The 25,433-nt window shown below is 42.4% G+C and overlaps 1 protein-coding gene across 1 annotated transcript in view; it reads left to right on the forward strand.

Moving 5' to 3' along the window:
* Positions 1-766: 766 nt before the first annotated feature.
* SCUBE1 (signal peptide, CUB domain and EGF like domain containing 1) overlaps positions 767-25,433 on the forward strand; it is a 214,330-nt gene continuing 189,663 nt past the window's right edge. The window contains exons 1-2 of the mRNA XM_086610525.1: positions 767-981; positions 3,804-3,926. Of these exons, the coding sequence (XP_086466651.1) occupies positions 894-981; positions 3,804-3,926 (211 nt within the window). The 5' untranslated portion in view covers positions 767-893. The remainder of the gene's footprint in view (positions 982-3,803; positions 3,927-25,433) is intronic.

Raw genomic sequence — 25,433 nt, forward strand, 5'->3', positions numbered from 1 at the left:
TTGGGGAGAGCACCTCGCCCGGGCCGGGCTGGGGCTGCACGGGGTCACCCGCGGAGCCGCGGCTGCCTCGAGTGCGGCGGGGGTCAGAGGAGCAGGACTCGGGGAAGGCTGGAGAGGGGCAAGAGCGTCTGCAGCAAAGCCCTCGAAATGCTGGAGAAATCCAGCGGCTGGCAATGACCCGAGGCCGGTGGGAACGGCAGCGCTAGGAGTGAGGCGAGGCTAAGGGGAAGGCAGGGCGGACAGCAACAACAAAGTTTTCTTTTAGCCTGAGCCCAGGAAGCGGGGAGAATCCCGCTCAGCGGTTGTCAAGGAGATGGGCGGCCGGACTGCCTGCCTGCAAAGCCGGCGGCTGGCCGCGCCGGGCAGGGGGCCGCGCCCCGCACAGCCGCCCCCAGCCGCCAGGGGGCGCCCTCCCGCGGGGGGCGCTAACGGTCGGCCCGCGCGCCCCGGCCCCTGCGGGGAGCGACGCTCGCGCGGCCGGGCACCCCCGGGCGCGACGGCCGGTGGCGGCCCGACGGCTCCCCGCGGGCTTCCTACCTGCCGGTAGCGAGCGGGGGCGCGGGCATCGCCCTGGCGAGCACCACGCGCCCGGCTGACACGCATCTCCCGGAGCGGGGAAGGGTTCGACCGCCTCGCCGACCACCACCCGCCCCCGGCGGCGGCGGCGGGGCTCGGGGACGGGCTCGGGGACAGTCCCGGGGGCGGTGGGGGCGGCTCGGCCCGCCCCGCCCCGCCCCGGCCCGCCCCGGCGGGCGGCCCCGCCCCCGCCGCGGGAGCCCCGGCGAATCAGCGGGGCGCTGTCAGGGCGTCAGCGCCGGCGGCTCCGCGCGGCCGGCCCCGAGCGCGTCCCTTATCGCAGACAGGCACCGGGGGCCGGGGACCGCATCATTATCATGGGCACTGTTTGCTTTTCGCGGCGCTGCTGTTTGCTTTTCGCTCTCGCCTGGGCCGGCAGGTTGGCGGGAGGCAGCGGGGGCGCAGGTAAGAGGGGGGGTTCCTCCGCCGTGCCGCCTTCCCCAGGCTCGGGCGGCGCGGAGCCGCGGCCCCGGGGGGACCGTGTTTGTCCGCTCTCCTCTCCCCGGTGTAAGGTGTTGAGGGGGAGGTCACTTCTTGCTGCTGGTAGTGCCGGGGGTGTTGGAAGTTGTGGTGGGGAGGTGTTTTCTCGCGTGTTTGACACTGCCGGAGCCAAGGGACGTCTGGAGGGAGAGACTGGGAAGAAAAAGTTACTTTCCTTAAGTGCCTACGGGATAAATTTGTGCTGAAGCCTAGAGACTCCGCAGGGGAAGCGTTGGCTGTTAGAGCTTCACAGGTTTTTCCCTGTCTACGCGTTAACCCAAAGACCTGCTGTTTCTTAACAGCTGCGCTCATATCTGTTTAATAGCAGTAATGATATTAAGTCTTTGCTCCGGTGTTTAAAAAAAAAAAAAAGCCAACAACACCCCCCTCCCCAAATCCCCATCTGCCTAGGAATGTTGTAAGCTCAAAGTAATTTCTTAAAGATATGTACGCAGTCTCTGAAGTTGTGCTGGAAGAAATCCTTTAAGGTGAAGTTGGGGAGCGGGGCGGAAAAATCCCTTTTCCTCAGATACTAGAGTTTAAATGCAATAAAATGAACGAAGTCAGTGTAGAAGTTCTTAAAGTCCGAGAAATGCAGTGTGAGATGTGGAGCAGAGCAGGGGCTCATATTTGGTTTTGCCCTTTCATTTGACTCATTGGCATTCACGCCTGACTCCCAGGCATCCTCTGGTTGCTGTGAAATGTCCCCCTTGGCTCAATGCAGTTTGAATTTTTGACGGCATTATAAAGAGTCCAGCTGTCACTTTTGCTGATCTTGATGGGCGATGGGTGCCGGTTTAATGAGTCAAAAGTATGAACTAAAGCTTTTTTTTAAAAAAAAAAAAAAAAAACCCACACCAACCCCTTCTTTTCGTGCTTGACTGGATCTGTGTCTGATCTGGGCAACACCCTCGGATTCCCTAAGCTAATTCACGTAAATCATAGCTAGATCTGAACCGGCTCAGTGGTTAAAATAAACGAATGGACAAGAAAGAAGGAAACGGATTACAGCAGCCCTGCGTTTCTCCAGAAAATACAACGCTCTGCGTTTGGGAAGGGGAAACTGTTCCTTTCTTTTTTAAAAAAAAAAAAAAAGAGTAATACCGAGTGCAGGCAATTCTCTTGCTGCGAGCCCTGAGGTGCCCCACGGGGCCGTCCTGGTCAGCATCTCTCGGAGAAGTTCTCTGCTGTGTTCTATGCCACAATATCTGATTATTCTCCCGTCCCTAAATAGCCCCCTCCTGTCCTCGGTGGCTGTGAAGGCTTCGTGTTTTAGCACTGGAGACGGCTGAGCGAGCACTTCTGAAACAATTCGCGTCAGGATTCCCAGCTAGCAATAAAACTGTTTTCACTGCAGCGCACCTTTTTTTTGCGGGTCGGATAATCTAATTGGCATGAAACCAGCTGCACATGTCTCTCGCTGGATGCCTCCCTCTCACCTTCCCCTCGGCACTTCCTACAAGCGAAGGGGCGGCTGTGCCCCCTGCAGCCCAGCTGCTGGTTCCCCGGCTGCGAACCCGCCCCTGCTGGGCAGAGCGCTCCCGTCCCTCCCTTTCTCCTCCCGGGAGCCCCAGACGCGGCTCTCGCCTGAAACGGTGGGGAGATCCCTGCGAGGTGCGTTACCGACACGGCGGCCGCGGCTGACAGCGGCGGCGGCCCGGCCCGGCCCCGCCGGGCTCCCCGGGGCAGCGCCGGCTCCGACGGCGGCGGCAGCGCCTCCCCCGCGGCGGCCCCGGCCCCTCCGCCTCATCCCTCGCGTGGGGCGCTGCGGGTGCCAGGGTGGCCGGGGACCCCCTGTGGGGAGCGCGGGGGGGCAGGGCAGGTTAGGCAGGGCTTTAAACGTTCCCATGTTAACGGCACACCCCATCCCTGAATAGGTCGGAGCTCTTTTTTTTTTTTTTTTTTTCCCCTTCTATGTTCACTTCATTAACATTCCCACGACTACCAAATCTCGACTCTCTCTCATCCTCCTCCCTCCCCCATCCTCTTTAAATCCGGGGGAGAAAGCGAATGCCCGTCACTGAAATGTTTGTAAAGGCTTCTTACCCTGAAAACAAGAAAAGCGGTCTGGGTCCCCCCCTTTCAGAGTCCGGCTCCTCAGTAAGGCACCCACCCGAGCAGGGGCCGGGAAAACCGCTGGGACTTTTTCCTTGTAAATGAGTTTTAGTCTCTGTAGATGATGTTATTGCAGGTTGCTTTTCTCTGCGCTGACTTACGAGTTTCATATGGTCTTCCATTTATTTTTATTTTTGCCCCTTAATAAAAAGGATTAATGTGGTTTTGCTGTTCAAATATTTCCTTTTCTTATTCCCGCGCCAGCATAGTTTATTTAAACTAGGGTCTATCTTTCCAAATTAAGACGATCTCTTTGCTAGAACATGCAAATGGAGGTTTTTTCCCTCCTCTTACAGGTCATTTAAACACCCTCTTGTTTTACTAAGACTTGGGTCTCCAGTACCAGACCTATGTAGCAGACCCTAATTTCTTTTATGTCTAGTGACTTCCTAATGCAGAAACGTGGGACCGAGCCCCTCCAGGCTGGTGGATCAGTGCTTACAAATGACTTCAGGAGGGTAACACCTTGGTTTGTTCAGTTATTTGACCTTAGATGTTCCCGTTTCCAGGATGACACTTGGAAGGCAGGCCAGCAAACAGCTTCTTCCAGGGGAGTATCTCTCCTTGGCGGTTTTCTGTGTCTCAGATCTGCTTTCTTACGCGTCCCCTTGGGGTTCGTTCTGTGCTTCCAGATGTTGACGAGTGCGCAGAAGCTACGGATGACTGTCACATCGATGCAATTTGCCAAAACACACCAAAATCCTACAAATGCATCTGCAAGCCAGGCTATAAAGGCGAAGGGAAACAGTGTGAAGGTAAGGACAGCTCGGCCTCTCCCCTATCTCTCCTCCCCTCCCTTCTCTTATTTGTTTGCTCTTTAAAAGCTTTTGTAAATAGCTGAATTCCTCAAACGATTAATGCAGATTTACAGCTGCTTAACCTCGAATCTCGGTGTTTATTGGCAAGCATCCCCCTGCTGCTTTTGCTAATTGTCCGGCAGCGCAGCGTGCCCGCCAGCCTACTTTTAAAAATAAAATAAAATAAAAAAAAAAAAAAAAAAAAAGAGGGGCGGCGTTCCCCACCGGGGCGACCCCCGGGTTAGCACCAGCCTGTCCCGGGCGGCCGCCGGGGGCTCGACGGGCCGCTCCGCGCTCGTGGGGCCGCCCCGCCGGGGCGGAGGGCGGGAGGGGAGGGCGGCCGGCGCCGCCGTGCCCGCGGGTGGCCGTCCCTCCGGCTGCGGGCGCCCGGGGAGGCCTCGGGGCTTCTCCCGCCGCCGGGCCAGCCAGCGGGGCCGCGCCCGCAGCCGGGCCCGGCGCGGTGAGCGGGCTGTGCCGGTCGCTCCTCTCGGGTCGCCCTGGGAAGCCTGCGCCGCCCGCCTGGCTAAGGTGAGATCTGCCGTCGCTCTTCTCGCCCGGCCGGAGCCTCTTTCCCCCCGGTCCGGTTGCAGTAGGTGTTTTTCTGTGTCAGCTCGAACAGAACCCTGGAGCTTGCTTCTCGTTGACGCTGTGCGTGTGTCGTGATCGTGTATTTTCAGTCTGTGGAACGCTGTTTCGAAAGGAACCATTTCAGATTGTTGTGCTTACACAGACTTAAAAAAGTTATTTTACTTACGTGTGCTCTTACATCAACCCTTGCGATTGAAAAAAGACCTAGCGTGTTTTATGAGGTACTCTATACACTCAGGTTTTATGAACTGCTATCTTGTCTATCGAACCTCCGTAGAGAGACTGTTCTCTGGTGAAAAGAACTAATATTGTAATCACAGCAGAATGCCTTACAAATAAAAGATGCAAGATTATTATTTTTTTTTCTACTCGTAGATGCCTAGCAGCTATAAAAATTCTCCTTCCAAGTCTCTCTCTTTCTAGGGCAGACCAAAACTTTTTCAAAATTTACATGGCCAGTCAATTAAAAAGATTAAAGACCTAGAAATGACTTTGCTGAAGTCTACAAAAATTTGAAACCACATATTATTCTCCATGGACTTCCAAAGTGTTTGTTCAATTGCCCTCATAAAGCATTTTTGTGGTTGTCATATTTTTCTGTCTTGGGCTTAAATTGACAGAGACAAATTCCTACTGGCCACCTCTTGGTGCTTAGCGTCTCTGAGCTGCTGTTCACTTGGAAGCCAGATTTTCTTTCTTGCAAACAGAATAATCATTCAGCACCCCTTTTTCCTCTTATTTATCCCTTCCAGGGAAGGAGCTCTAGGCAGAGAAAATGTACTCAAGGCCACAGCTGTAGAGGTTACAGCATTCTCAAAATTGGTACTTCTTGTTGTATTGGTTTTCCACATCAAATGTTTCCTTAAGCTTTGACTACTCCTATTTTAGCTGTTGAGCTCTGTTTAATAGTAGACCTGGCTGATACTCGTGCTTATTTAATACATATATTTCTCTTTGCCTGACTTACCTTGGCTCAGTAAAAAAGAGAGCTCAGTAAGTAGTAAAAAAAATCAGATTTCTCTGTGGAATGGTGTACAGAATCATGGAATTTCTGTGGCCAATGTCAAACTCATATCTGATGGAATTTAGCATCTGACAAGCTTGATAAGTGAAGTAAGCCGGGGCAGACTGCAAGACATTTTGCCTGAATGTTAGTTGTTCAGCATTTGTCAGGTCAATGAATGTAAGGTGTCTAAACCAGGTGTTACCTATGCGTGATTTATAACTTTTTTAACAATGTTACAGTAACAGTTCTAAAGATTTTGCATCAACTCTGTATCCTAAGTTGGTAATTAATGTCAAACTCTGGGATAAGCAGAGAGCTTGAAATATTTTTGGATGCTTCCTTTCTAGAGCTTCTTATGTAGGAAGAATTGCTTCTTAGAACTACTAAAACATCTAAGAACTAGTTCTTACTTATCTAGTACCTCTTTATTTGACCCCCAAAATACTTACAAACTGAAGTTTCAATCTTCAGTGGCAGGCAGATACCATTATGTCCTTTTTATAAGTGAGTAAACTCAAAACTGTGGAGGTGAAGGAAGGGTCACACAGTCAGTGTCAGACCTAAGATCTGCCTCAGGTCCGCTGTTCACATAGAGTACGTTTGTTTTGCATCTGGAGGTCAAGTATTGAAAACCATCAGAAATAAACAGGCTAGCAGTACTGATGGGTATTTAATATTCTGTCACAAGACAACACCAGTCATCAGCCATTAAAAATTATCTTTTAAGATAAAAATAACTGGGCTTGTAATAACAAAGATGAAACACACTGAAAGGTTTTTGTTGTGCCAAAACCAAAGCTGGGTCATTAAACGATTCTGGGTTTTTACAACTGAGCTTTTCTAAATAAGCTTTTTGATCACCGAAACTAGTTACCTGTGGATGTCTTTTGTACAGATAATGCGTGTCTTTAACTAGATTTGTAGCAATCTAGCTGTATTGCTTCATGTCTAAAGAACATTCATTACTGCATAACTAACTGGCCTACAGTGCAGGATCTCATACACAACCAAATTTTACTAAGCAAGCAGAATTGTGCAGTGAGCTTAAAGAAATCATACTATATGATGAAATTTATTCTAATAAATTTTAGTGGCCTGCTGGTTTAGGTTATACTGAGGCATTACAGTTAATTTAGAAGGCATACATGTTAATTTACTTTGAACATCAGTCTTAAATATTGCTTTCGGTCACTTAAAATCCGTTTTTAGAGAAAGGGATAGAGTATGGGAACTAACATGGTTTGGATGATTCTTAAGTTTTATAAAAGCAACGGAACACATATTTGTACAAATGTGTCCAGTATGTGAATATGTATTTGATGTACTCTTGTGTATTTATTTACAGTTTTTTATTCAAAGAAAATGAATAGTTTAAAAAATGGGATCTTTAGGCTAATGCAGGAGAATGTGGAGCCCAGCCACTTGTGCAGGATTTTGTGAATGTTTTGCTGCTCTGACCTAAAGGGTGGGGAGAAGTACGTAAGAGAGAAACATTCCTTTAAGGACATGTGGAAAGCTCTAGCAGCAATTATACTGAAATGAAACATTTTCTTGACAGTCTGTTAAATTCCTTTAGCAGAGAATTTGTTTCTGAACTTTGCTTCTCTCTCAAAATGTCTTTTGGACTAGATTTCTGCAAAGTTTCTGAGGATTGGGGGTGACTTCTCAGTTCCCGGATCTATCTTACCTTTTTTTTTCCTTTTTTTCTGGATAGCCTTCTTGCCTGAACGAGCTGACCTGTTTCTTTCCACAGAGCACAGTTATTTCTCCAGACAGAGTAGCTGCTGGTTCTTCCTGTGTCCTGTCTCCTGCTTCCCTCTGTAGATTTCAGTTTACCATTTTTTGCAACCAGCTATCCGCTATACTTTGTCAAACCGTATGGTCAGCATTGCCGTGATGATATTTCCCTGTATCACATAATATGCCAATATCCTTAGACACAAATTCTCTAGCTGGCATTTTCATAGGACAGAATGTGTCCAACGCAAGTAATCATTAAAAAAAAATATTTGCTTTCAGTTGTCTGTTTCTATTCAACGTACAAAATCTATTTATTGACAACTGATTCAGTTGCCCTGGCAGACGTACTATTACCCAGGAAATCTTCACTGTTGTGATTTTAGTCAATATCTCAAATGCAGTGGCCTGCATTCAGCTGCAAGCATGTTCTTTCGTGCTCCCTAGGCCTTTGTCCTTACCTTCTCTACATTGCCTTTTGGTCTCCCCGCAGGTTGGTGTCTCAATAAAATTGTTGACTGGAAAATTGTGCCAAAGCAATGGAAACTTCAGAGGGTTCAAAAGGATTCTAATTCCTGAGGTTCCCCAGGCCTCGATAGGACCTTGTTTGTCCCTGATGCCAATGTTGCGTGTTTGCTGTTGTAGGGTACTCTGTCATTGAACAGTTTATGAAGAGGTTTAGCTCATAAACCTAGATAATTTTTTTGCCCATGTTCCTTCTCCAGCTATTCCAAACTCTCATGCCATTAATGGTTAAAATACTCTGTATAATTTCTGGTTGATGTTTACGTGTGCCTATTTTATATCTAGTTAGTGTGTTTATTCACTATTTAAAATGTTTCTTTTCCCTCAGCCTACTGTTTATCCCAATGTGATTGTGATTTCAGTGAGTTGCTCTATCTGTAGTTTCTTTTTCTTTTGAATGATACCTTACATGTAGGACTCTCTCTCTACAGTACGTAGAGGACATGATTGGGTGGATGTGATTTTTCCTTAAGAGGTGTTCAGTGGGACCTGTTGCTTCTGGGTTGCAAAACTCTGCTCTGAGCTTTCCCGTATTGAATAAGATTTCCCTCTTGGTGTGTTTTTTCCATTGTCTTTCATAGTATTTGCATAACTGTTCTTCACTTCTTTTAATAATTGGTCTCATACAGTTGATGTCATATTTCTTGAACTCTTTGTACAGAAGAGAAATGCTCACAACTTTCAGCTCTACTTTTTTTGTTTCTTCCTGCTGTGAAGCTTCATAATGTTGTTGATGGACTTCTCACTGAGGAGAACGTACGTGTGCCACGGCAAAATATCTTGGCAAAGTCTGCCTTGAGATGGTGATTTTCAGGTTTCTGCTCATGTTGGAAATTTGTGCTATCAGCAGCAGTTCTGCTTGAGCGCTAGTGAAGTAGGTCTGTGCAATTGTAGTGATGCAAGTTTGCCATATGTTGATGTACTTGCAGTCTTTTTCCTAATGTAAGTGATCATTCCAGGTAAACAGGCAGGTGGTCATGGTAATCTTCAAAGGGGGCTGTTATTCTCGATTACCCCAGTGGTGACACCTCACTGGGTTTAAGCATAATACAATCTCAAAATAAGATAAACCATTCCTGCCTCAATCACAGATATATTCAGCCTCACAGCAGGTTATATTCTGCATATGTCCATTTGGAAACACAGACTAATTGTCCTTTCTGAACCTCGGTGCTCATCTAAGGACTGCTTAGCTGAAGGAAGCTTCTGGAAAATGTACAGCCAAACAATCTATTAGGACATCTCCAAATCTGGGGCTGATATGCTGCTCATCACAACTTCTGCCATAGTTCCTAACATTTGTCTGTGAACTGTGGATGGAAATACTGAATACAGTATCTGGAAAAATGCTTGCATTACTATACCTAGATTTTGTTATTTCCATTGATGTTCCGTGACATCTGGCTTTGTTTCTGACATGATCTGTTGCTGCAGACAGAAAAGCACCGAGTATTGTACAGATCATCTCTAAACTATTAACTGAAAGCACTCTTTTGAACTAGGAATTCTAATTTTGTGGAAACAGTAGGAGAGTGAATGTCTTACTTTGGCAAATGTTTGAGACTCTTGTGATAACACATACAATTCTGTCTTCATGCTGCAGGTGCAATAATGACCCTAAGCCAAAATTTAAACTACTCACGGTGTTTGCAGCAATGCACTGAAGTATAAAATGATAGCTCATTGCATTTACAATGAATCTGAAATGGTCTAGATAAACCACTCATTATCATCTTCAGTAATTTTGTGGGTGTGAGGCCAAGTTTCTTCTTATACCTGTTTGTTAGATCTGGTTTTAAAAGATTTTAAACAAATCTTAGCAATTGGAAAAACATAGAGAAAATTTATCTCCTCATCAACTACCATTTGAATAGTAGTGATTGTTTCTCTAGACTTGACTTGAATATTCTTATAATTCAAATCTTTTTCACCTGCTTTATCTTTCTTTTTTTTAAGAAGCTGGTCTCATTCATTGGGTTTTAATTTTACTATAGGCTTCCAAATATTTCCTGTGTTCTCCTCATGCTCTTCAAAAATTAATCCAAATACTGTGACAGGGCTGCTCTGAATCAACCCAGAAACAGCACAGGACATTTCAGAGTTCTCATTTCCCAGCTCCTGGTCCAGTATCTCACACTGAAACCTCCTGTTGTCTGCAGGGATAAGTAAGTACGGGGCTTCCGGATGTCTTTTAAATGGAACAATGATCCCAATTCTTTGAAGAGCCCCATGGTATCCCATCAATCCACTCTCAGCAATTCTTTCTTAAGTGGGCCATCTTTATCAATGATGGTCTGTGAGAGTAAATTGTCCTGGTTTCAGCTGGGACAGATTCAGCTCTTCTTTTTAGCAGCCAGAAGAGCTCCGTGTTTTGGTTTTAGTCTGAGACTTGCTCTGAGAAGAACACCGACAGCGCACTGATGTTTGTAGTTGGCACGGAGGTCTCAAGGACTTTTCAGCTGCCGTGTTCTTGCCAGTGTGCAGGAGCACAACGGTATAAGGAGGAGCATGGCCGGGACAGGGGGTCCACGACTCTCCTTACGATTTGTACTTGGACTTAGGATTGAGGGCCAAACTGGCCAATTAGTATTCCATATCATGCAGCGTCATGCCCAGTATAAAAGTGAGGGACAGCCAGAAAGAAAGGCCTTTTGCTCTTCTGGGGCTCTCACTTGGATCTCAGAGTGCTCTCTCTGTCTTGCTCTCTATTTTCGGGCCCCTTGCTTATCCAGGATTGTGGTGTTGGGACTTATCTGTTTCGGGATCATTAGTTCAGGACAAGACGGGCCTCAGCCAAGGGGTGGTGAGCAATTGCACCGTACATCACTTGTTTGTATATATTTATCCTTGTACATATATGTATATATATTCATATATTAGTAGTAGTGTTAAATTGTTTTTATCTCAACCCATGGGTCTCTCTCCCTTTTCCCCTTTAATTCCCTTCCTCATTCCCAGGGTGTGGGGGAGGCCCAAACCACAACATAAATGAACACTGTTGGGTGACTTTTGGTTTCTGAAACTTGGAGGTCTTGATGCTTGCGCAACTCTAGTGGGCACAGGCTTGTGCTGGCTGTGTCACTGCTGAATAACAGTGATGCCACTGAACAAGGCAGCTAAAATGACTTCTTTCTGACTGATGATTCTTCTAATTGCAATAGAAGGTTGATTCATTCTCTCAAGGAAGGGTCGTCCTCTGTGATCTTGCAAATATTGACTCATTTCGGGCTGAATATTATCACTACATCCATAGTCTTGCTGCTATTGCTTGCCGGAAGGTGTTCTGGGAAGTTGATTTGGTCAAATCCACTAATAATCTTCTACTAACAATATCCTGCTGTGTATCTGTCAGGGGAACAAAGTATCTTCTGAATAGCTTTGTGTTGGTGTGTTGAGGTTTTTTTTCCCCTGAAAACACCACTTATATCTACACCCTTCATCTGCCTGTTCTGAAAAGCTCCAGGAAGATGGAAGGTGAACATTTTTCCTAAATATTGTTTCATCCTTTATTCATATCCTTATTCTGATTTTGTTATTTTCTGTATAGCTGTTTCATGACTTGATCTCAGTTTAGTGCCTGAGGCTTCGACACTGATCTAATTACTTTGGGACTGGTGGTTCTGTAATTTTGGGGTCTGCAGTGAATATTAGGTACTGAAGTTGCTGTGCTTTCCAGTTGTACAGTTACAGTACCTTAACAGATGGCATTAATGTCATGTGTTGAACTTCATGTCAACCTCCCATACTGACCGCGTTCTGGATGAGATCTGTTGCTGCAAGTCTGCGTTGCTGGTTTTGTCCTGTTGACTTGCAGTAGCCCATCTGAGCATGAAGGAAGAGATACTCTGCCACCACCAGTTTTGTGGTGGTTTTTATTCCAGAGTCAAATCTTCCTTCCCAGATTTATTCACACAGATTATAGCTTTACTCTGGGTGAGCCATTATGCTGGTCTCACTGAAAGCAGCTTCCAGAATGAAGCAGTACATGTTGTCAAAAAATGGGGGAGGGAGAATATAAAATGCTTCTTTGATTTAAGCTAGTAACTACTTTTTTTTTTTTTCTTTCTGTAAATCCTGCTGATTTGATTGGGTAACTTGATGCATGTTTTTTGGTTTAGGCTGATAAAAGTGTTTCCCAGAATCCAAATCTGAGATCTTCTATATCTATGGTTTCTTTCTTTCTTTTTCTTTTCTTTTTTCATTCTTTTTTTTTTTTTTTTTAATTGTCTGATACCATTTAATGCTTGATTCTCAGCTTGCTAGTTTTCTGAATTACTTTGGGGAGTGGAGTTTCTTAGAGGATGGAGAAGAAGTAACAAGCAAGAAAATACCCCTGAGAACATTCTGTAATAAAACAGTTTTATTACAGCCTAAGTGAGTTATTAGTTTATAACTTTTTCTTTTCTCCTTCATCCTTCTGTTCCTTAAATAGGGCTTTTGTTTTGGCCAGGGATTGAGCCTTGATTATTTTTATTTATTTATTTATTTATTTCAGATTGATTTTTTTGCCATTGCTTAGCAGTTTCTTCAGTAAAACCAGAATATCCCTTAGTTGGGATGACATGACCCATCTAACTGCTCATAGTGCCATCAATCCCCATGTGTCACTCTCCCTATTGTTTTCTCCTGTCCCTTTTCCTCTCTACCCTGACTTACCTCTTAGAGCTGCTTTCTGGCAGCCCATAATGCTGCTTCAGTGAACAGCTCCCCCGGTGGTCCAGTTTGGAAATCTTCCATTTTTACTTAGAAAAAGAACGTTTGCTCCAACTTTTTTTTTTTTTTTTCCAGAAATGCTTCTTGGTACAAATATCACTATATTTTGCATAAACAAATACCGTACTGCTAGAAATATGGCTTCATTCTTCAGCTGCATTACATGTAATTCTCTATTTGGAAAAAATATGTTTTTTTCCAAGGACACTTCTCTAAATAGTTGATAAGCTCCCTGTCTGCTGGATGGTCTATGCGTACTCTGGGAACTTATAAATATATATAAAATTTCATCAGTATCTACAGTTGTTAAGCTGCAGAACCCGGGGTGGCCTCCTGTGGTGATGTAAACTTGGTATTTAGAAGGAACTTCTCCTTTCCCCCGAATATACAGTGCAAATTATCTGCCAGGAAAATTATAATAAAATGAAGGAGCATAAATAGAATGTACTAAGCTCAGTATGTAAGAATCTGTCCTTTTGTCTTCCTTCTTTATCCGTCTGCTGGACACTGCCTGGTTTTCCTTGTTTTCCCACCTGTCATGTTTACTTCTGGTGCAGTCTCCCTTCCTTGCAATCTTTGTTATGTTGCCTTGCATGTTGTTACTCAGCTGTCTCTTAACCTTTCACTTCCCTACTGCAAGTACTACTTGCCTTTCTTTTCTCCTCTCCTAGTGTGTTTTCACCTGCCTATTTTTTATTTTACACAGTTTTCCTTCCCTTCTCCTCTCTCTCAGTGGCTTATTGCAGTTACAGCAGTATTATTCTGAGAGCCAGTGTCCCACAGCAAGATCTCTGGGACTGGAGAGCTGGTAGCTGCAAGTTCTGAGGACCACTCACCAGTCCTGTCCCTTGAGTTCTGTCTTTAAGTCAAAACAACTCCCACCAGCACTCAGTTTTCCCTTTTTCTTTCTTTTTCTCCATCTCTTTCTGGGCCCCCACCACTAGCTCAGAGTTCGCCTGTCCCTCAGCACATTCCCTGCTGTTCCCACCCCTGCAGACCCATGGCTTTTCCTCAGGTGGATGGCTGGAAAGACATCTTTGTATGGCTGTTTGCCATCATTTGTCAGCTCCCGTTTGATTAAGGGGGCTGTGTTCACGTGTGTCCATCGCACTACCAAAATACGTGTTCTTTGTTCTGAGGCTGAATGTAAGCCGTTGCGTGATGTGGTCAGGGAGTGCCTGGTTGGATGATGGCAGAGGAGTTAGGGAATGTGACCTTCTGCTACTTCCCTAAACCTTTCCCACATAAACTCCACTAATGTGGCTTTTGTCTCCTCTGCATTTGAGCGAGGTAGCATCTATTCTGATGCTGTTAGGACACTGTGGAGATGATGGGAATCATGAATGGAGGATACAGTCTCTGTACTTGTGGAAGAGAATGGTGGATACAGTTTCAGTACCTATGGTACTAGTCCAGCCCCATTCTAGACCAGGATAGCTGGTTGGGGCAAGGCAGGGCAAGTTTGACTGAGCCTCAGGTAGCCCTGGGATGGAGGATGTATGGCAGGAAGTTGTAGGAAAAATGTGTGTACAGCCTGATTGGAAAAAGGAGTAATACTGTACTTCCTCAATGCACTAATTTAGGAAGTTTCTGTCTGCTTGATCATGCTTTTTTTTTTTTTTTTTTTGCTTTTCATGGGGGGAATTGATGTTGGACTGTACTGTGAAGAATATCACACAAATAATTACCCCAAAAGTGGAAGAAAAACCGAAGGATTACAGCATGACTCTATAAGCTGTTCTACACTGAAAAGGCAGTGAACTGAGATACAGAGGCTGAAACAACTGGCAGGGAGAAGGTGGTTCTGGACAAGGTCAATAGATTTCCTCATCGGGTTTAGTTTCTGGAACCATTGTGTTGTGAAACTACAGCCTAAGGCTGAAAAAACACCAACCAAGAAGGACATTTTGGAAACTTTAGCTACCTAAATTTCAGCAGATGCCTGCTGAACTTGTGAATTTATTTCATTGTGTGTTTTGTTTTTTTTTTAATGTCTTTTTTTTGTTTGGTGAATTTTCAGTTGTGATTTGGCCAGCTTTTTGTTTCCCAAGAAATCTATTGAGAGGTAACTCCCTGCCTTCTTACAAGAAACAAAATCTGAGGCATTAAATCTGTTCAAGTAGTTGGTGGAGACTTTTTTTAAACATAGTAAAGCAGTGAATTTTCCATATAATCGCTTTAGAAAAAAAGCCAACTTTCTGGGGTTTTTTCTTTGTTTGTTTTAGGGCATATATTTGTTTTGAATTTTAGCTGAAAAAAAGACCTGCTTTAAAACAGGTACCTCCCATGAAAAATTCTAACCCATACATAAATGTTTGGCAGAGCTGTAAGAAACTGAAGATAGGGTCTGACAGAGCCTCTTGAAATTTCAAGACTTTTCTACACATCTCAGATGCTCAGCAAAAGGAATACACTTACATTACAGTTTGAAGAGTTGTTTCATTCAAATGCCTTGATTCATCAGAGTGCTTGAGCATGTGCTTAATTTTAAGAAGCTGTTACCTTTTAAAGTAATTGTATTTAAGTGTTTTATTAACTTGAATATGTAGTCTTATCTTACTTTACAGTGCTCCTTCTCTGGAGCTGTAGATCACAGTTTTTCCTTCTGTAATCAAGGAATAACAAAAAAATTATCTGGATCATTTCATAAGCTGATGTAAGACCTTCATCTTGCAAGTGCTTTAGACCTGAACTTAGTGCTTAACACAGGAGCAGTTTGTTTGGTGCTGTAGGCCCTATAGATAATATATCAAATTCAAGACCATGCTTTCACACCTATTGATGATGTTTTACAGTACAGCCACCAAAGACAGAATCAGAAATATTAAATAAATGAAGTGACCTTCATAGTGTTCTGATTCCCGTAATCAGTTTGTTAAGCAGATGAGCTGTTATCTCAGAGAATATAAAAGCCATTTTTTTTCTCAGTTTGAGATTGCTAAACTCTGCATACCATCGTTCCCATGCCTTGCTCTGCATGAACCACTGTCAGTCCTTACATTTAACAAGGCTCACAGAACATAAAAAAAAATTAACTGAGGGAAAAAAAAACACCAAAACAACAAAGTGATGCATAATACTGATTTGGTGATTATTATGTTCGGGGTGGGGTGTGTGTTGCTGCAGAATGTATTTCAGAGACCATGGAATGGGAACCTCTGCCGGCATAGTTATTTGTTGGACATGCTATTGCTGAAAATACTACAGGACATAACTGCTGTGCATCCTAGTTCTTGCTATTGTCAGAGGGAAATTGCACTGCAGCGCTTTTGTTCTGATTCCATTATCTGGAATAGGAGGCTACATTCAAAACTTTCAGGAGAGTTGTCTCCCTGTTACAGTGGAAAAGTGCTTGAAGTAAGTGGGTATCTGCTTTGCTGTAGAGCGATGGGGAGTGTAGGTAATGTATGGGGAGCGTAGGTAGTGCATATCTAAATTTTTTGGCAGCACTTCGGTAGGAGGAATTTGATATCTGACTTCGTACCTCTAGAGATGGTAGTGTCTTTACTGAGTAGAGTTGTGCTTTTATTCTTTTTGCACTTTACTGTTTGCTAAACTTTCTTGAAAAGGATTCCACAAAAACTGTAATTTGGAGACACCCCTATATTTCTATCTAACTACAAAGCACCAAAGTCTGACTTTATTTGAAATTTTCATTTTTCTGATACATTCCTGCCTGTCTGAAGATGAATATAATCAAAGTTTCTCTTTCTACGTCCTTCCCCCTAGATGCCACTTTTCTCTTAAACTGGCCCAATTATTGCTTATGCAGTGGTGCAGTTCACCTGATCCTTAATACTGGTCTCGGTAGCACCACACATGGGGAAGACGGGCACTCCAAACTGGTTGCTACTGCTTCTGACTGCTGTAGGGCTTCCCAAGGGCGCTCATGGTGGCTTTGTCTGCACGGGCACGCTGGGGAAAGGCAGTCTCGCTTGGCCCGTGTTGCAGATTGACCCAAAGCCGTGAGACTGCTTCACGAGGGAGGCGAACTGGGAACTGTTTGGCTACTAGAGGGCAGGCACAAGTGGAGCCCTGTGGCTTTTGCTTGGCTTGAATTTCTAGGAAAGTGGGTTTACCTCTGTTCAGACTTCAGTGTGTAGACGTATTCAGAGTGCAAGGAATAAATGAGGGAAGGAGGGCTGCCAGAATTACTCTGACCTGTGGCTGTTCTGACTTGTAAGAGTGAGCCAGGGAATGAGTATAAGGCAGGAATAGACAACCTCAGCCTGTTTTCCTGAAATAAAAACCTGAAGACTAAAATGGTTTGGTTGGGCATAGTTTGTTAGGTATAGACTGTTTCGTTGCAGGAAATGGAAGTGGCTTACTCCGTATACAAACAGCTTTACATCTAAGGAGATTGTGGCTTCAGAATGGAAGAACTTTTCTATCACAGTTGTCTCAAAAGCTTTAACAATGAAAACAATGCCCTTAAATTGTTGTTTATAGTATGATTAACCATTCCCATTGACTAGGAAACAGCCTTTTTTTGTGATATGGATAAAATCCAAGGTGTTGTCACTTAAGTTTTATGTTAAATCATTTCTAAACCTATATAAAACTGATTTCTCTTCTTTATTCTTCTGACACTTTACATCCTTTCACTGTTACTGTTTTGAAATCTTTTGAAAATTCTTTTTCTTGAGGGAAGTGTGAAGACTGCATTATATAAATAAAAAAAATCAGTTGACTGCGTCACATGTAGTCTTATGAAGCAAAACACAAAAGCTTTAGCATTTATTCTGAACAGGGAATACACACAAATCCATTCAGGATAGCAGCAGCAATTGCATCCATTTTCTAGAGTAGCTTATTGACATAATTTACTTTGAGTTAATACAAAAGTTTCCAGTGCACATTTCTGAGTGCTTTCACTGGACTTTGTTGCACAAAGTGAGTGCGTGTGCATATAGGAATAGTTGTATGTGCCCACATTCCCTCAGGAAACTGTTATTATAGTATATAATTATAACATATTGAAATATCTTGGCGAATTCTAACTAGTGAATTTACGTGTTAGCCTGTATCTGAGTAGATACAGAGTTACTAGAATACATTCCTGTACTGCTATCCTAGAAGGCTTTTAGTCATTACCATTAATGTTGATGTTAGGATTAGGCACTGGGGGTAATTTTTAGGTGTTTTTCAGACAAGTATTTTGGTGATCTGTATGGAAAGTAACAGGCAGTTGCTGTAGCCTACTCCGCAACGGGAAGACAACGTCAATCCTTATTCTGAGTAGGATTATATGATATGATTGCCTGAGTTAGCAAGAGTCTGGACTCAAGGGATGAAGGCCTGAAAGGCATGCTTTCTGGAAGGACTAGCATGTTTCGGTTAATGTTGCCATTCACTGAAGAAAGTCCCAGTGGTTTTAATTGTGAAGCCAACTGAGTGGTCATGTTTGCACACAGTGTACTCTGTAGGTCTCGTGTTTAATGCAAAGGACAGCCTGGTTTCTTGGTTACGTTATCTGGCTTATATCACCAAGATTGATGGGCTCGTGGAAGGTCCTGAGAGTCCAGAAAACATATGAGAGGTTTGCTGTTTGAGTGTGAATCTTGCTGGGTGAGGGCTCTGCCATGGCTGGGCAAGGCTGTGTGTGGGGGTGTGTCCTGCCGTCAGAAATACAGGTCTCAAACTTGCTCAACTGATTTTTTTTTTTTGATCTTGCTAAAATAACTGGATCTGAAGGATGAGACCAAGCATGAAGAATTTTGGTCTTTGAAGAAGCTGTGAAAATGGGAAGTGGAAAGTGAGGTGGGAATGCTTTGAAAGGGGGTTTATGTTAAGTAATACAAATCACAGTGTACTTCTACCTTTACCTGTCAGAAGTACACACACAACATATGCACTTAAGACCATTATGCCCAGTATGAACACAGCTGTCGAAAGGGGGAAATACGCTACTGGGAAACTTACTACATATTTTTATTACTGAACTATATAAAATCAAGAGAAAAAAGTTGTAATAGAAGCAAACTTTATACTATACTTATAAAATTACAGAATTTATATTTTATATTTTGGTTTTTAAATTATGCATGGTAAGGTGTAACATACAAACCAGTAACATTGTTATGTTCCTCTGAAAATCTAGTTTACCAATGGATTCTTCTATAGTAAAATTTATGATCAACAAGAAGGTAAAACATTTAAGGGAAATACATGTCTTCTGGTCTGAATTAGTCACTGACGTGGTCTTTTCTATTATAGTATTTGAAGCAGGAGGGAGTGCTTTAAATGCTTCAACCCATTTAACCTTAATTGCTCAGTTTTAATAGACGTTTGGTAACTAAAGGAACCAAATTATAGCTTGAATTAGGCCTTACTAATCTTAATTAAAAGCTCTACTTTATAATCGGATACAGCCTGCATTTAAAACAGTAAGCCTTTCTTAAATGGGTTATTTTAAAATGCTAAGACCCTTTTGATAATAATTGTTTAGACAGAATACGAGTTGCCATTATTCTGCTTATATTGCACTTAATTAAAAATATCTCCTCCATGTGGTTTTGTGCCTTCTGCTGGCTGTAAAGTTGTTTGACTGGTGGAGAGTGGGATTACTTTACTTTTCCTGTGGTAATTTGAAAACATGTTGCTGCTCTTTGTTTTAAAAGTTTTCTGGGGTCACAAGTTACAAAATTAAGGTGTGAATTAATACAAATACTAGATTCTTGCATTTCTCTATCCTCAAATGAATGCTTGTCAGTCACTTCAATTAATTGATGTACTAGGCATATAGTTACAACCGTTAATAATACATCCTGTGATTCATTTAGCTTAACATTTAAATTGTGCTCAGACAGTTGATGATGGGCTTCACACTGCACTCCTTCCTGAGACCTGGCTTCCAGTAAAAATAAAGTCTCTCATATTGGGAGGGAAGCTCTGGCTCTATCTATTGAGCTTTTGGTATACTGGCAGTTTCCATTCATTTTGGGGGTATCCGAAGAGGACAAAGGGTGGATTTCATCTGTCCAGATCTGGATCTCAGTAGTACGGATCAGTGCACTTAAGTGGTTTCCCTTGTTTTCCCTTTGTAGTTGATGGAGAGAAATAGGAGCTTCCTTAATGGAGTTCGCCTTGTATTAATGGAGACAAAAATAGGTCAGATAAATCATGTCCTGAAAATAACAGTCTCTTTCTAACACAGATATGAACATCTACGATGCAAATGTGTGAGGTTGGATGAGGTGTATATGAGCCGAAGAGCCAGCAGCTGTGAGATTCAAAGTCCATTGAAATTAAGGGAAAATATTCTGTACCTAATTGTGCTTTGGATTTAACCAGAACAGGGGATTTTTAAGCTGCAGTGTTATCATTTGATCATTATGAAATTCATCCTCCCAGACTCAGTTTTACATTTTTTTATTGTTTAATTTAAAATAGACTCCCACCTCTCCAGCACAGGGATATAGTTTAAAAAACAAAACAAAATAAATCCTCCACAACTTTATTTTAGGAAAAAGCTGACTTTTTAAATTGTGTTTTCTTAGAAGTCATCCTTAAGATTTTTCTTGGTCGATCTTACTCAGAAAGCACTACTAGACCATGTGATCATACCTTTGTTTAAATTGCATTGCTTTTAATTCCAGTAGCTAAATTGTCCACTTGCATAAGCTAAGCGCAAATTAAGAGTCCTTTACACTAAGCCTGCTAGATCTTTGTGTGCACTTTGAAGTAACTTCTAAGAAAAGTGACTTGTGCCAGTTATGGAGATGGACAGAACATCTTGAATGTCAGTCACATTTGCTTAGTTCTCAGATCTTTGGAATCTTAAACATTTTTTAGAATTTCTCCTTATTGTCCAATTTGTTGTATGTTCTGTGCTGCTGGAGTATACAAGGATTGTTAAATTACACCCATTACAGGAAGGTAAAATCGAGGCTTTTTACAGTGGGTTCAAAGAACTCTGGTCCCTACCTGTGCCACATACCTGTGTGTATTTATCTTTTGATATCAAAATTGTGTAAGCTGGCCAGACCAAGTTTGACTGAAGATCTGTCTAGCTTGCTGGGCAGTCTCTGGCAGTGGCCAATAGCAGGTGCTTAGGGTAGATTATAAAAAACGAGACACAGAAGAATGCAGCTAGAGATTTAGAGACTTCTTGAGTCAGAAGGTTCATTCAAATCACTGTATTTAATGGCATCTTCAGAATAGAAATGAAAAATGAGTATGTTTGCTTCTACAGGATAAGAATTGTGTAGGAACAGGTAGTCATACACACCTGTCTCTTTTCAGCCTCCCGTCTACTGTTGTTTACTGTGAGTGTCACACCATTACGTGGCCAAACCCTGCAAAGCCAGATACTAATTTTTGACTTAGCAACTAACACCATCTTCGGAATGACTGGCCATTTTACTCTTCTGAAAATGAGACTTCATTAAGGAGAGTCTCAAGTCAGTGGTGAAAAATGAACAGGTGCTTTGAAAAGCTCGATCTGGATGTTTAACCTAGCTTTACATGGTGACATTGTTAAACCAGGTGCCAAGGATAAATGCCCATAACCCTGTTACTTCATTTTGAGCCTTTCACTGAGAGTGAAGTCTTGTGTTAACCACAGCTGAGTCAGGCCTTGGTGCCCTGTTTTCAAGGGATAACCCAGGGTGTTGTAATGTGTTCTCTCCTGGGCTTCTGTTTACATGTCTTAGAAATACTATGAATATATAGTGTGATATATGATATAACCTTAAAAGAGGGATTGTCTAGAAGGATGGGAAGGAGGAAGCATGGGGGATTCATCAAGAACATTTCAAAAAGCGACTTCTGTAATCTTGAGTCTTGTATTGGATGTACTGTCCAATTTAAACCAAAACCAAACCAAACTCTTTATTGGTTTGTTCATCAAGCCTTTAGTCAAGTGATTGCTGCATTTTATTTATCTGTGCACAATAAAATAACATTGGTGTAAAAGGCATCTTAGGATAAATAATCTAAATGAGGGTATTGGGAATAACTCTACAGGACTAAAATGAATATATATATATAAATTTATCCACTTTTATCCTGCTACTATTGGTGAGGAGGAGGACAGTGCAGTTAGACTGCCGGGCTTTCTGTGGTGCATTCTGTCTAATGCATATTATTATTTGAATACTGCACAGAAGTTGTAGGTCTTCTTTGGTTCTTTCTACCTAATGTCCTCCCCAACATAACAAACAAATATAATTACAAAAGGAAGATTTCCAGGCTATGAATATAAGGTCTCTTCAATTTTCAGCAAATGCTCATCTTACTATTTCCATATCTGCAGTTTCAGTCTTTTTTTCACTGGATAGCATTAACGGTGCTGGAAGCTGTGTATGCTTTCTAGTACAGGATATTTGAACGCTGGAGCAGAAACGTCTAATTTCTTGGCAAAGCTAGTTCATTGCATCTATTTGCTCTATCTTTCTTTCTTTCTTTTCCAAACATCAGATGTGAGCGCAGCTTATAATTGAAAATATTTGATGATTCACAGGTCAGCAATGGTGTTTTTCAAGTTTGAATTTTACATTTCTTCATTACTGCTTTTCCTGGATTTTCCTCACTATAAAGCACATGTTTGTACAGGCTGCCCTGGCCTCATCTAGCTCTCACTCCTGTTTGCCAAGCAAAGGAGAGTGTGTAACTTCAGTAGTTCCTGTTCAGAGAGCCCCTGCTCTTGCTTACTTCTCTACTGGCCAAAGAGTCCAGGCAATGTTTTGAAGTCTGTAAAGGGTAATGATGGAAAAGCTGATGGGTTCCATACTAGTGTTCACTATCTGTAGATCTGTGTCTCTGCTGGACAAGTGTTACACATCCACAGGGCAAAATCAGTTACCACTGATTTTCAGATTTTCTCTATTATTATTTGTCTCTGGTGATAAATACAGCTCTGACTCACAAGACCAATTTCTGTGTGGCTTTTTAGAAGACTAAGGAGAGCCTACATCATAACTGATGAACTCTTTTTGTGAATAAAATTTTAGAATTGTCAGCATATATCAATAGGACAGAATTCTCCGTTTCAGAAATAAAAAACTTGAATCAAAAAATTACATTAATCTAATATTTGTTTGAGAATAAAACCCTTTTGCATTGATCTACTTCAATAGCATCTACGACGTCTTTTTGATACTGGCCAGGGCCACGCTTTTGAAAAATGGAAAACGTTTGGTCTGTATGCCCAAACAAAATTACTTGGCAGGCACTTTACACATTGTGGAGATAGAATTGTTGTTAAGAAGCTGAGAGGCTGTGCCAGAATTCAGAGCTGTTCAGCAAAATTGCCAAATATTTTGGCATCTTGAAAATAATTCCACATTTCATGATTGTACAGTAGAGCTGTGAACTGTTTTGGACAGTGCTTTGTGTGCACTCACATTTAGGGTGTTATCTGTATTATCACAGGTATAATGAGGTTTAACTTACTGGAAGTTGACTCAAACACAATCTGTGGCAAGTTTAATTTGTCATTACAGAAACGAAATGTGATTTGATCATCTTCAACTCTCATGTAATAACAAAGTCTGTGGCCTAGTAACGTTTTCAATACGGGTGCACAAAGATGAAAGGTGATGGATAAAAATTAATTTGAGCATTTTGAAAACCTATCTCAGATTTAAAAAAAATTCTTGTAAGTCTTTGATCTAATTTCTATTCAGTTTAGTCTTCTTAGCTATTTTTGAAGCAAATGTGTCAAGCTCATAAAGGAGACATTTCTCCTAAACGCATGGTCATCTCAACTAATTTTACTGTTTGTTTCCTAAAGATGCTGAGTACCCACAGCCCTGCAAAGGAGTCATAAGAAAAAAGAATACTTACCACTCTCCTGAAAATATGAATTATATACAGATAATGTATCTGGGCTGGAGCACTGAAATAATTTTTAAGCAGACTTACTGTCAGTGTACAACACCATAGAAAAGGGAAGGAATATATGAAATCCCCAGTACTATCTCATGGATAAGAAAAGTGGAATGTAAAATGATTGATACTGGAAGCTAGGCAACATGCTGGTATTAATATATTACTCTTGCCAGAGTTACTCTGGAGTCTTAATTGCCATGAGGTGTTGAGGGACTTTTATTTAATTGAGTTTTAATGAATGACCCATACTTTAATTTTTCAGTGCATTCTGTGTGTGTTATAGCAGTTTCACTATCATGTGGACCCTCCTAGTCCAGGTAAACACTTCTGTAGTTGGAAAAACTATTTAAGACAAAAATTAACATAATGATTCTGAAACAAAGAAGGATCTGTGCTTTGATCATCCAAGTTATCCTCCAGTCAGCTGCTGTTTAATAGGTGAGGAGTTAGAGTCTTCGTACTTGTGAAGGACTTAGAAAAGCAGTTCTTACAGGCTGCTCTTTCCTGTTCTCTGCAAATCAAAATGCTGGAAGGCCTTCACTTCATAAAGGATGCTGTTGGGGAACTGTGTGAATTTGTCTGCATTCCAGGAACACATGACAAAATAATAGGCAGAGTTGGTTTCTTGGGCTTCATAACTATTAGATCCAGCATTGTCAGGGGACACAGACCCATGGATCCCCTGTGTATCATGTTTAGAAGTAGCCACATGACTTTAGTAGATGTTGAAACAAAAGGCAGCCCTGAACAGGTCGTTTGAGTATGTGCAATGATTCTCTCGTGGCAGCGTACAACAGTGTACCTAATGCGGAGTTGCTCTGCTCATACATAGGTTAGTTGTATGGTGCTCTCCTGGGAGTTTTTGTAGGCTGGTAAAATTAATGTCTGATACGTGTCCCATACAAAGTAGGGAGTTTGACCAAGTAGTGCAGGATGACAGGAAGCCCTATGTTTTACAAATCCTACATGATATAAATTACCTTATGTTTCCCAAGTGGTTAACCAGCACAGCAGAACAGTTCTCAGCCAGGAGTCTGCATTGGCCCAAGGGCTACTGTTAAAGCACATGTGGAAAAAATAGTTTGCAAAGGTAAGCCTGCTGTCAGAAGACATAAATTTGCTATGCAAGGATTTGCACCTCTGCTGGAAAACATAACTGTTCCTCATATCCGAGAAGGTTGAAAACCACTGCTATATAGTCTTTCATACTGCTTGTGGCCTTAGCAGTCTCAGCCTGAAACTGAAGTAGTGTTAATCTGCTAGGGGTTAATGAAGAATTTGTTACACAATATCAAAAAAATCTTCCATTTTACGGTACCTGATCTGCCACTGACTCGTTCTGGTCGTTCTGAAATGCGCGAGAAGGAATAGCCACCTTCTGTTCTCCCACATGAAAATGTTCAGCTACTGACAGGTAATAAGGAAATTCGTTTCAGAATTGAAGCTTGGGATTATTTCCTTTTGTCAATGGACAGAAATTTAAAAAGGAAACACAAAGGAAAGTTGGAAGTACGCGATCTGAGAATGAGGGAGATACCTACAGTGGTTGGAAAAAAAGTAAGCGAATGATGTCTGTATTAATCAGCTAGTTTCACTGTTTTAATCCTCTCCCTCAAAGTTTTTAGATGCATATTTCAATTTAAAGATCTAGGAATAACCTCTTGCCATGACTCACTGAAACAATAATCATTAGGATGCATGCACACCCGTTGTGGCAGAAGGGCACACAAAAATATTCTCCCATTAGATCTCCAAGAACTTGCAAGATTAGATGTGGAATCAAAGCTTTCCCATTATATTAAAAGAGGGAATTGTGGTGGAAATGGCTGTGATTTAGAAGTGGTGGGAAAAATTCTGTCAAATGTCATGTTTCACATTCATAACAGCTTGTGAACAGGAAATCTCTCTGCTTGAGCTTGTCGGGCATGGCAGCTACTAAATAAAGACAGACTCTAAAACTGTTATGTGCTCCGCAGGTATCCATCTTTATTTGGGTATCTCACTTGCACTTCAAAGAACTTGTAGCCAATCTGTTTAAATATCAATTAAGAAAAATGTCAAAC

This window comes from Tauraco erythrolophus, chromosome 4, assembly GCF_009769465.1.
Source record: "Tauraco erythrolophus isolate bTauEry1 chromosome 4, bTauEry1.pri, whole genome shotgun sequence".
Taxonomy (NCBI): Eukaryota; Metazoa; Chordata; class Aves; order Musophagiformes; family Musophagidae; genus Tauraco; species Tauraco erythrolophus.